The 12169-nt window shown below is 40.2% G+C and overlaps 1 protein-coding gene across 1 annotated transcript in view; it reads right to left on the reverse strand.

The window, feature by feature from the left end:
- Positions 1 to 822: 822 nt before the first annotated feature.
- The window catches only part of LOC124777412 (hemolymph lipopolysaccharide-binding protein-like), a 39585-nt gene continuing 28238 nt past the window's right edge, over positions 823 to 12169 (reverse strand). The window contains exons 4-5 of the mRNA XM_047252809.1: positions 6407 to 6661; positions 823 to 1169 (exon numbers count right to left, since the gene is read on the reverse strand). Coding sequence (XP_047108765.1) covers positions 997 to 1169; positions 6407 to 6661 — 428 coding nt within the window. The 3' untranslated portion in view covers positions 823 to 996. The remainder of the gene's footprint in view (positions 1170 to 6406; positions 6662 to 12169) is intronic.

The following is a 12169-nucleotide window of genomic DNA, read 5'->3' on the forward strand; positions in this document are numbered from 1 at the left end:
GTTTGTGGTTGTCAACAATAGGCGGAGTCCTCGCTTCTCTTCGAAAGCGATGCTCACTCACTCACACTCTAAGACGTCTACCACGGATTCAAGTACGAGAGATGAAGTGCGCAACAATGGGCGAGGGTGATGGCTATAGCTTTGTTCGAATAGCAAGCGGCAAATACTGAGAGACTATGTAAGGAGCACCGATCCGGAATTCTCTCGCAGTTCGTCTGTGCATGACAAGCATGATTTTAGTAACTTTACATCATGGTCAGACAGAGATTCCGAAATTGCAGTGCAGCGTCGCTCATTCATCCATCGCCCGCCAAAGTTTACATTTTTCCCTTTTCCATACATCTTTTTCCATGAAGTGTTCCGCAAAGGGCATGATCAAATAGTGGCCTTCCACTTTACTATTTGAATACTGCAATAAATCGTCTCAAAACCGGTGTCTGCTCACATCTTTCAAATTGCGTGTGTTTCTTGTAATGGACATGCATAATTGTTGCCAATGAACGAAACCTAGAGTTCGTGCGAAAGCTTTCCTGTATGGTCGCTTAAAGGGTTAATTGTACTGGTCAGTAGAATGAATATGAATAAAAACTAGTTGCTGCAAGCTCTCCCTCAGAACTGACCGTTTTAAAAATATAAATTTGCCTGTGATTCGACGTTCTTAAGTTTAAAGAATAAACACGGCAATAACAATTTTCATTTCGCACGGAAGGTAAATACACTCTAGCGTTAATTTAAACGTGAAAAATTTTGATACAAATGGCAGTATAATAAATGCAACTCTTAGGAACATTCTCATTGGCTCCTTGTACGAATAATCAGCGCTAACAGAAAAAGAAATGATTTTTATTTTATGTTTTGCTTTGTAACATCTTCCTATTGGCAGAAGAAGCTGATGCGCAGTTTGTTTCTTCCATAATTTGCAACCAAGCGCAGGTGTTGAAGTTTCAGCAATTCACAGCTAACTGCAGGATACAAAAGAGTCAGCCCCGACAAGCATTAGAGACTCTGTTCGCACACAAATGGCAACTCCTGAGTGCACCTGCAGTCGTTGATGGTTCCGTCCGCGTAAATATTCCCGCAGTCCTCGCCTTCCGGAGAACCGGGGAACATCCCGTTATTGGGCTCCCCCTTTGCCCACCTTACGCGGCCACTCGATTTCAGAGGTTCACCTGAAGCATAGGAAACAATCATTTCAGACACGTACAATTTATTATTGGAATAAATGTTAAATTTGCGCAGTGAGCAAAAACCCTTATTCCTAGGCTAAATACGTTTTGCAGGCTCGAAAAAATGGCACTCATTTATGATAATCCAAGTTCCCCACGTCATCTTCCGGTCCTTTTGCAGAACCAAAGTCGAAGTTTCAAATTTTTATTGAGTTCTTACAACTGAATATCAAATGTGAAGTGACCCAAACTGCTTCCTACTGAATCACTCATTTTCATGCTAATGCAGCCATAAAAAAAGTGTAACGTGCTAGCAGCTGAAATGCGATTCAGAGGCCCACAGGCACGTCATGTCCTAGAAGTTTACTCACTCGCGTGGCTCAGTTTCAGGACATGGTTAAATGTCAGAAGTTCACGGGACTTGGACGACAATGGGTGTACGCTGAAGGTGCGGGGGGAGTGGGGGATTTAGAGATGTCCCACCGACTGTACATGTAACGTGCTGAAATTATAACCTACATATTTTACTCATAGGAAAGAAGTAAACTGAAATTGTAACCTACATGTGATGTTCATGTAGTGTACTGAAATTGTAGCCCATATGTTGCACGTGTAGATGGTGATTTTTCCCATCGTGTACAAATTCTAGGGATTGATGGATGAGAGGATACGGAACAAAAAAGGTCTAATGAACTTAAGTTCAGAAAAGCTTTGTTTGCATGCAAGAGACCATTTATTCAATCATACTTTGTTGTAGAGACAGCGGTCTAATACGCACTGTACAATACAGCCACAGTTACAGTGTGCATCGTTTCCTCCTAGAGGGTCGTACTGTATCTCATACGTCACGCCCGAGTGCCCTCTCCTGTCATGGTAATTGGTAATGTTGCGTCCGATTCACTTCTCTTGCTAACTCACCTTGTAGTGGATTTGATACAGCATTGTACACAATGGTTCCTTATGGTCACTGACACACAAGCTGCACTTTGCGTCGATACTAATCACGAATCCGCGGCTCTCAGTGCCTCTCTGATGATTGCTCGGTCCTCACGTCCTCTCTTCTCTCTAGGCTGAGCGCTCTCTTCTTGATGCTGTGTTCGGCCAGCGTTTACACAGCGTGTGCAGGGCGTATTACCGACTTTCCACATCGGGAGCAGTTTTGTCACTGGTTCCTTCACCACACAACCACGATTTCGGGGTTGGTATCATCTACTCTATTCACAGATGAGGCCACATTTACGTTCAGTGGCATCTTAAACTTTCATAACGATTATCAATGCGATAGTATGCAGAACCCCATGGTATGGTGACAGCATATCATCAGCATCGCTGACGCTGGAAACAGTGGGCAGGGAAACTGGCAACCATATTTTGGGACTAGTATTCTTCCCCCGACGTATAACAGGCCGGAACTATCAGCGTTTCTTGAGGGTGATTTTGCTTCTCCTTGCCGGAATAAGGCCAGTGATAATTCAAAGAGTTATGTGGCTGCTAAATGAGAGTGCTCCAGCCTACTTCACGATTAACATCTAGACGCATTTCAGTAGAGTCTTTCCTCGTCGGTGGATTGGACGAGGGTTGAAAATGGCTCTGAGCACTATGGCACTTAACTCTATTCATAGATGACGCCACATTTACGTTCAGTGGCATCTTAAACTTTCATAACGATTATCAATGCGATAGTATGCAGAACCCCATGGTATGGTGACAGCGTATCATCAGCATCGCTACTTAAACCTAACTAACCTGAGGACATCACACACATCCATGCCGCCGGCCGCGGTGGTCTCGCAGTTCTAGACGCGCAGTCCGGAACCGCGCGACTGCTAAGGTCGCAGGTTCGAATCCTGCCTCGGGCATGGATGTGTGTGATGTCCTTAGGTTAGTTAGGTTTAAGTAGTTCTAAGTTCTAGGGGACTGATGACCGCAGCTGTTAAGTCCCATAGTGCTCAGAGCCATTTGAACCACACATCCATGCCCGAGGAAGGATTCGAACCTGCGACCGTAGCGGTGACGCGGTTCCAGACTGTAGCGCCTAGAACCGCTCGGCCATTCCGGCCGGCAAATTGGACGATGGGACCCGGTTCCATGGCCTACTCGTTCGCCGGATCTCAACCCTTGCGATTTCGTCATGGGGCCGACTCAGAAGTATCGTGGATGCAGAGCCCTTTCCAGATGTGGAGACAGTGGAGCAGCGTATTCACGCTGCCTTTGACACTGTTCGTGTGCAGCCAGGCCGATATGAATGTGTGAGACAGAACATGCTACGGCGCGTACACACATGCGTTGAGGCACATGGAAACCATTATCAACACATAGTATATCTGTGGCTGCATGGTACAGCGCGTATTAGGCCACAAACTCTGTAACGGTGTATTATTGTATAAATTGTCTCTAGCATGGGAACCATGCATTTCCGGACATAAGTTCATTTGTCCTCCTTTGCCCCGTATCCTCTCATCGATCAGTCCCTAAAGTTTGTACACAGTGGAGAAAATCATCGTTTGGAAAAGGTGTATTGGTAGTAGTAAATGAAATTCTAACTTACATCTTATAGACATATTATGACGCACTGGTTGAAGATGTACTACGAAAATGTGATTGTAACACACTTGTCGTAGATATATTACGAAAAATGAAACGAAATAGTTCTTCATGAACTACATATTTCAGTGATTTAATTGTGATCAACCTGCTTGGTAGGCTGAATACTCCACTGTGATATTATCTACCATACGGACTGGAGGAACTGGTTGGTAAGGTAATCCTTACGAATATTTTAGCTCTAATATAGAAATATTATCCAGAGCAACGCTTGTCTGAAGTCAAGTTCGAATTGTTTTCATTCTTAACTGCGCCCCAACGAAGAAATCTTGTACTAGTCCTCACTCGTTGCTATGTTCATGCAATGTGCTGTCCAATGTGTTCTTCGTTTCCACCTCAACGCAATTCGTAAACAGTTGCTGTACTACCAAAGGTAAGATAGTGTTTTATGGAACAACAGTATGCACTTACAAATGTAAAAACACAGTGTTGCTATGCGCAGGACATGGAATCTTTTGTGTGGAATGTACCTGCAGACATGCACTTGGCCTTTGGAGCAGCAGAAACTATGGAAGGAACACGGCGTTTATACGCAGAACGTTATCCAAACAGACGAATACCAAATCAGAGGCCATTTGGGGCTGTGGATCATCTTCTCCATGAAAGGGGCACACTGAAAGAGATTTCTCTGGTCGACGTCGACCATGGAGTACACACAGTCATGATTTCGATAAAAGAGTACATCAAATGTCCGACAACAAAAATTCAATCTGTGTACCTCCGTTGCTCATGCTCTAAATGTTAGTTCTTGCAGGGTTATGAGAACTCTGTGTGACGATCATCGTCATCCGTACAAGCTGAGTAAGGTACAGGACTTTGTACCAGCTGGTTTTCCAATTCGGGACGACTTTGCAGCAAAGAATACTAATTCCCCCAATCACAAACATTGTTCTGTGGACTTATGAATTGACTTTCAAAAGCCAAGGAATGTTCAACAGTCTCAATTCCCATATATGACCTCGTGAAAATCCTCGGGCTACGGCTGTCCACCATTTTCAGGAATGATTTTCAGTTAACATTTGGGCTGCAATTATTCACAGCCAAGCAGTGCCGCCTTATATTCTGGCTCCGAGGCAAAACCAGCTTCCTCAGTAAACACAGTAGACCTCCACACTGCATTCACATAGCTCTTTCTTGACACAGCTGATTTCGGAAATGGTGGTGGTGTCGTGCCAGTGGAATGTTGCGCTACAGGGCGTCTGGCTCGTAGCTGTCCCTGAATTAAGCGATTTGTAAAAGTTCGGTGTGTCACTTTGGGGCCAACTGCTACACTAATTTCTGCTGCCGAAGCCATACGCACAACACGATGGTCTTCCCTTTCGACGGTGCCACGTGGCCGCCTGGATACCGGTCCTTTTGCGACAGTACATTGTCGTATCCACTACTGACAGCAATTACAAACTTGGACACGTTTCTGTCAAGTCTTTCTGCAATATCGCAGAATGGACATCCACATGGAGTTCATGTATAGCGTGGGATTTCATACGATAGCAAGAGCCCTCTCGTGGTTTTTCCTTGCACCCCGACAGCAAATTTGTACGTTAGATTGGTGATTCGAACTGTCGTCCAGTCTTTCATGAATATTATTCTAGGGAGTGTTTTCCGACAGGATAGTGCCGGCATTCCATTCTGTACAGAGTGTCGACGTGTCGCCTTGATCTTGTCGATCACAGATCTGTATCCAGTCGAGTACGAATTGGACGTCATCGGATGACAATTCCAGCATCTTCCATAAACAGCATTAACTTTCCCTGCATTGACCGACCAAACGCAAAAGGCATAGAACTGACATCCGGCACCTGTACAATACAATGCAGGCATTCAACATTATGGCGATTGCACCGGATACTAAGGTACCAGCATATCACAATTGCTATAGCTTGTCTCACGCTTGCAGTAACCAATTTTTTTTTCTATGTTAACCACATAGATATGTCATCCAGACGTATTTCCGAAATATCATTACTCAACAGTAACTATTTTTTGGTGTTGCGATTTTTATTGGGTGATCAGAAACGCACTGAACAGCTTTGTAAGGGTGTTTCAGTGTAGGCCGTGTTAAGAAATAATTACTCAGAAAAAAATTAGCGCTCTCACCTAAGCTTCTAGAACAAGTGACACTAACTGCACCTGGCGGGCCGCTTGAATCTGGGCGCGCAGAGGCCTGGTTGGCTAACTTCAGTAGCAATTAATTAGGAAATGGTGCCATGTACCGAATTTTTTTCTTAACAATCCCATCTCAGCACAGATTACCTTGTAATAGCATTACGAGCATTTCAGCCTGTTTCTCATCGTCCTGTTTGATGAAAGAGAAAATTAGAATTCCTGATATTTGGGTGTTTCCTCATCCTGTACGAACCACATCTGAAGTCGTCAACAGGACATCAACCCTAAATGATCACTCCTGCTGTTAACGTCATACAGTTACTTACTGCAAGTACTATCAGCAAAAGATGGAATGCGGTGGAAAGAGAGAGTCGAAACTTCTCTCAAATACTGGGCATCTCTTCAGAAATTACACACGAAATACTGACTGATTTGTTCTGTGAGTTCCGTTTTTCTTTCATGTTGAAGGATTGAAATACGATTCTTTCCAGCCAATCTAAATATGTTACTTACATAATAGTGATACTCACCCAAGACAGTGACGTATTCCCCTTCCTTGAAGATATCGTGGAAACCGATGAAAGCAGCGAAGTTATCTGACGAGTGAGCTCTCATTACTTCGCGTATAGCATTTTCTTCCGCCTCAGAGTTCACAATGGCGAGGTGCGCACCTTCCTTTGCGCATGTTCTCCGAGCATTTTCCCAGTTCATTTTCTCAGTGTGCAGCTTATAGTATCCAACATTTCGAAAGAATTTGTAGTCGGCACCAACACGGGGAGGGGGTGCTGTCCGTGATATATCAAATGACACATTAGGTTCATGAAACAATAGGGAAAATAACGCTAATCATACAAAGGTATGTCAACAATAGGTTAGTACAGACCGTCCTGTAAAAATTGTGTGTACTCTTATAGGTAGGCCAAAGACTGTTGCTATCGAATGACTCTGGGATGTGGCTAATTAAACTAACTGTGTATTACTTTTTGTGTATTACAAAGAGTATGTTGGCTACAATATATTGAAACTTAGTGCATATTAGGTTGGTAACACTGCCTACATGTATGCGAGATTAACTCGAACATTGGCATTGTTGTTGCGGTAGTGCCAGGCTGTAAAGGTTGTTGAACGTCCGTAGGGGTCTTGATTACCCTAATGTGCGTTCCGTTTAGTTCATTTATTCACACTGAAAATAATAGCTTGATAAATACACAGTGTTGAAACATATACTGTGTGTAACTTATAACTGTTTCCTTTCAGTATTAGCCCTATATTATTTTATTTTATTTTTCAGCGACATTAAGTTAAAGACTTATAACAGATGACGATATACAGTATATACTGCACTTTTGGATGGGTTGGACCAGGAAAAACATTCATTTGGAGGTCTAGATTCCGATGAAGATCCTGCTTCTGTCGAAATACAGTAATCATCAGGTACAGAAGAGAGTGGAGAAGACGATGATGATAGTTATGGTAGTTCCTTCATTTCAAAAATCTTTTTAGGTGAGAATGGCTATAAGTCGTCTTCAACTACACCATCTAAGAGAGAAAGGACTAAATCCAGAAATTTAGCTACTCACCTCCCAGGACCAAGGGGTCAAGCATGTTTTATTTCTAGTCCAATTAAAGCAAGTCAGTCATTAGTGACAGAAGAAATGCCAGACATGATTGTCACTTATGAGAATGACGAAATTACTCGCAAAAGTTCTTCAACCTGAAACCCGGAAAGTTACCATAACACTACAATAGTATTGTAGAGCTAAGAGCTGCCATTGGACTCTTGTAACTCTGTGGCGAAAACAAGGCTGGTCACACAAATTTAGAAGAACTTTGAAAATGCCCTCTTTTGCGCTACAATGTCATCAAACACTATTTCAGTTTTTGACTAGTTGTTTAAGATTCGATGACAAAGCAACCTGCATGAAAGAAAACAAGAAGACCAATTTGCACTCATTCAGGACATCTGGACTAAATTTAATGACAACTGCAAATCCCTACACACCCCTTTCTAATACTATACAATATACTAGCAGCTAATGGGCTTCCGTGGCAAATGCCCATTCAGAATATGCATATCTTCAAAACCGGACAAATATGGAATTAAGATTTTGATGCTGAATGATTCCAAGACTTATTACATACTAAACGCTATTCCATACATTATGTGAGAAAGTTATCAGAACCAATCCATGGCACTAATAGGAACCTGAAGTTGACAACTGATTTTCGTCCATTCCTCTTTATCAGACAATGATTGAAAACTTTGGTTTGACAATGTTGGCAACTGTAAGAAAAAATAAACCTGAAATACCATTTTTACGTTCTAAAAATGACAGTAAAACACAATTTGCCTTTAATGCCAAAATATTCCGTAAAAATCAAATAATCCACTATATTATATTACACTATATTACTTTACACATTCAAGTCAGGCTCATGTAATAAAAAATATATATAAAAACTTATTCTCAGCATAGTGCTGAAGTGTAACACTTACCAAATTTATAAATACCGTATGGTATTAATTGTAATAACTAAATAAAGTGATGTAAGACATTCTATTCCATTATACACATTCAAATATGAGACAACTAAACATAAAGTAATACAAAATATCATTTATTAATAATACTATGCACATTTTATAAATGTCATATGTTACTCATTCTTGTAATAATAAGAAAATCACTACAGGTAACTACATAGTTATTTACAACGTCATATATACGTAAGACAGTCCAATGTATGTGTTAATGAGCTAGGAACACATGATGTATGATAATATTTTACTGGGCTCCAGTGGACCCCAGTGTGAGGTGCAAGGTAATGCAAATCAAATTTGCGGTGTGATGGTTAATACACAGGGTGGTCAGAAAAGGTCTGAAAAGCTTGTAATGGTGTAGCAGGATACGTTTCGCTGAGAAATAACTGTTAAAGAAAAATTTCTAAACTTTTGCTGGCCCTGAGTCAGCATTGCATTTATCCAGTCAGGCCGTTGTGCGCACAAATTCAAGCAGCCCTCCAGTTTAGAGTTGTAAAACTGCGCTGGCTACCGTAGATTATCACAAAGAAGCGTAGATCTCGACAGTTTTCATAGTAGCTTTGGTCAGTTAAGGTGACATGTTGGACGTGTTTCATAGTTATCGAACTTTATCCTATAACGATCGGTTTCCGTATGTACGCGATGAGGGTCTTACGAAATTCCACTATAAACCAGAAGCTATGAACCATCTAAAAAGTGAATGAGGATTTATAATGGGTCATGTAATCTACGAAACATCTGCCCTACACAGTTATTCTCTTGTTTGTTACTAAAAAATAATCCGTATTTACAGCAAAATTGAAAATGTCTATGTTTAATTCAGATTTCATTCGAAAATTGTTGATTTGTAACTTCAAACAGAGGGATGTTGTAGTAAAAAGAATACAGCTATCCCATATGGCGATAGGAAACGCAGTTCCCTAGAAAAAAGTAAAATAAAAAAAAACAAAGAAGAAAAATACATCAAACATCGCTACAATACTTCGTCGAATGTATATAATCCGTGTTTCTTTTAGTCATAAAGAACTTTCGCATTGTCAATAATAATAGGAAACTCTTACTTTTAATAATGGTGAACATCATTCTATTGCGTACAAATTAACAATAATTATATCTATATGGTTTTATATTTCTGCATGTATACTGTACTTGCACCAAAAGCAACATCTTTAGTTACGTAAAAACACGAAAGTTCCACTGTCAACAAATTTTTGTTGCTTATAAAATAAAAATTAGTTTTTGTAGGGATTTGAAATACACGATGGACTAACACTGAATAATGTGCGATTCTAATTACGTGCAAAAGGAAGAATAGGTAAACAAGAAAAACAATGAGAAGTTGTCAGTGCCTAGTTTCTCTCTTACACTCTCATTTTTCTGTTCCTACCAGTGCTGCCAATACTATGGGTAATCCCACCATTTACTACGTCATTTACGCACTTTACCAAAAGCACCAAAACACAGATTTGGTATAGAGCAACTCTACGCCAGATACAATTAACGACAGTTGATCTCACAGCCTAGATGATAGTGCACGAGAGTACTCAGCCTTTGGCTCGGGTTCGATCCATACTATCGAACCACGTCCAGTTTGTGTATCTCTCACATTTTCGGTTTTAGGACACTAAGCGAAGAACATATTTGGCGATACCGTCTCTGATGGGGCTGTTGAACTTGAGCACCTGTCGGCCTGACTGGCTAACATAAGTGCTAATTAAGACGGAAACGGCGCATCACATCGATTTTTCCCTTAACAATCATTTCTCAGCATAGACTACACTGCAACACTGTCAGAAGCTTTTCAGAATGTCTAACTGAAAGATAAAGGTTATCGTCATCTACAGTACAGTTGCGAAAGTTAATCAGTTCCAGTAGAAGCCGACTGTATCCGATATATCTTCATTAATATGACACGAGGCATGTAGGTGACTCTTTGTCGTGAGAATATCCCCTGCAAGGTACTCATTCCACAAGACTCAGGCCAAGTGTAGAGCACATACAAACATTACAAATATCAAGAGACGGTGTGAACAGATTTTATTGCATGTGCTCGGTTAATTTAGAACGAGGACCTTCTTCTAAATATACGGAGATAGACATAGCCTCAATGAAATTGCATAGAATAAACCTTCAGTACTTCTTGCTGTTCTTTTTTATATGACGTAAGTTCGACATTGTCAGACAAAATATACTTTCACTTATTCTAGAGCATAATTACTTTAGCTACAACAACAAACTGTACCAACAACATGAAGGTTTGGCAATGGGAAGTAGCTTAGCTGGGATATTGGCTGACATTTACATCAACCATATAGAACAAACATTTTTCTCAACCAACCAGCACCCCTCAAACAAAATAGTCTGCTACAGAAGATATGTTGATGATACAATCTTGATTTTTGATGGTATAAGCAATAAAATAGGTACATTAGCAGCAGATCTAAGCAAAATGAACAAAAATATTAAATTCACAGTTGAACATGAAACTAATAAAAACATTAACTTTCTTGAGCTGAAGATTTGCAGTAGTAACAGTAAACATCAATTTAGTATTTACAGAAAACCTAACACCACACATGTCAGTATTGACAACTCATCTTGCCACCCCTGCCAACAAAAAATGGCATATTTCACAACGATGCTACACCGAATTAAAAAAGTGCCAACGAGTGACACACACCAACAAAAGGAAATGAATATAATTAAAACAGTTGCTCATAATAATGGAAATAAACCCATAATAATAGAAAAACTCCACAACAAAATGCAGACAAAAACCACAGATCCACTTCACAGCAGTCACCTGAAGCCAAATCAGTGTGCCACAGAAGCCAAACCTAAATGTGCTACTCCCCCATACATAGGCCCACTATCATAACGAATAGCAAACTTATTTAAAAAGAAAAATATCATAATCAGCTTTTCCACAAATAATAAATTACAACAGAACGTAATCCATGATGTAAATACCTCCAAGAGTTCCTACCGTAAATCAGGAATATGCAAACTGAAATGCGATACAGGCCCAAAATTCTACATTGGACAGACAGGCAGAAGTTTTGAAATTACATACAAAGAACACATTGATGCTTTAAGACTTGGTAACTTGAACAAATCTGCATTTGCAGGCCGTATTGCTGAAGAAAACCATCCAGTGAGAAACACTGAGAACAACTTAAAAATTTTACATCTAGCAGAAAAGGAGCCACCATGAATATATTAGAAGAAACAGAAATACACACACACACAAACAGCACCCCAGACTATACCCTTAATGAACAAACAGAGTTTACGAACACCCCTTTCCTGAAAAATTTCCAAAAATTATTTTCCAACCTCCAAAGCAAATAATATTAGTACGCCTATCTGCAGATCAAGCAGCAAATTTATATGTTACTATAATTCTCATGATGCTAAATGTAATTAAATAATGTACTATACCTATACAGTAACAAAAAAAGAAACAACTTTATAATTAATGTAACAGTATCAACTCAAAAAATGAATGTCTATATACTAGTGTAAAATGCATTTCAGTTGCGTAAGTGAAAATATGATCCTTTCCAAACGTAGGACATCTTCAAATGTTACGATATATCATAGCATCTTTGACACTCATATGTTTGTAAGCTTTTTATATGTATCTAATCATGTGGTGCGTGGTAGAAATCTTCTCTGTGACAAATCTAAAGTATTCAGTGAGAAAAATTTATATGTGCAACAATAAGAATGCAGTGGGATGTATTCACAT

This window comes from Schistocerca piceifrons, chromosome 2 (genome assembly GCF_021461385.2).
Source record: "Schistocerca piceifrons isolate TAMUIC-IGC-003096 chromosome 2, iqSchPice1.1, whole genome shotgun sequence".
In the NCBI taxonomy this organism is placed as follows: Eukaryota; Metazoa; Arthropoda; class Insecta; order Orthoptera; family Acrididae; genus Schistocerca; species Schistocerca piceifrons.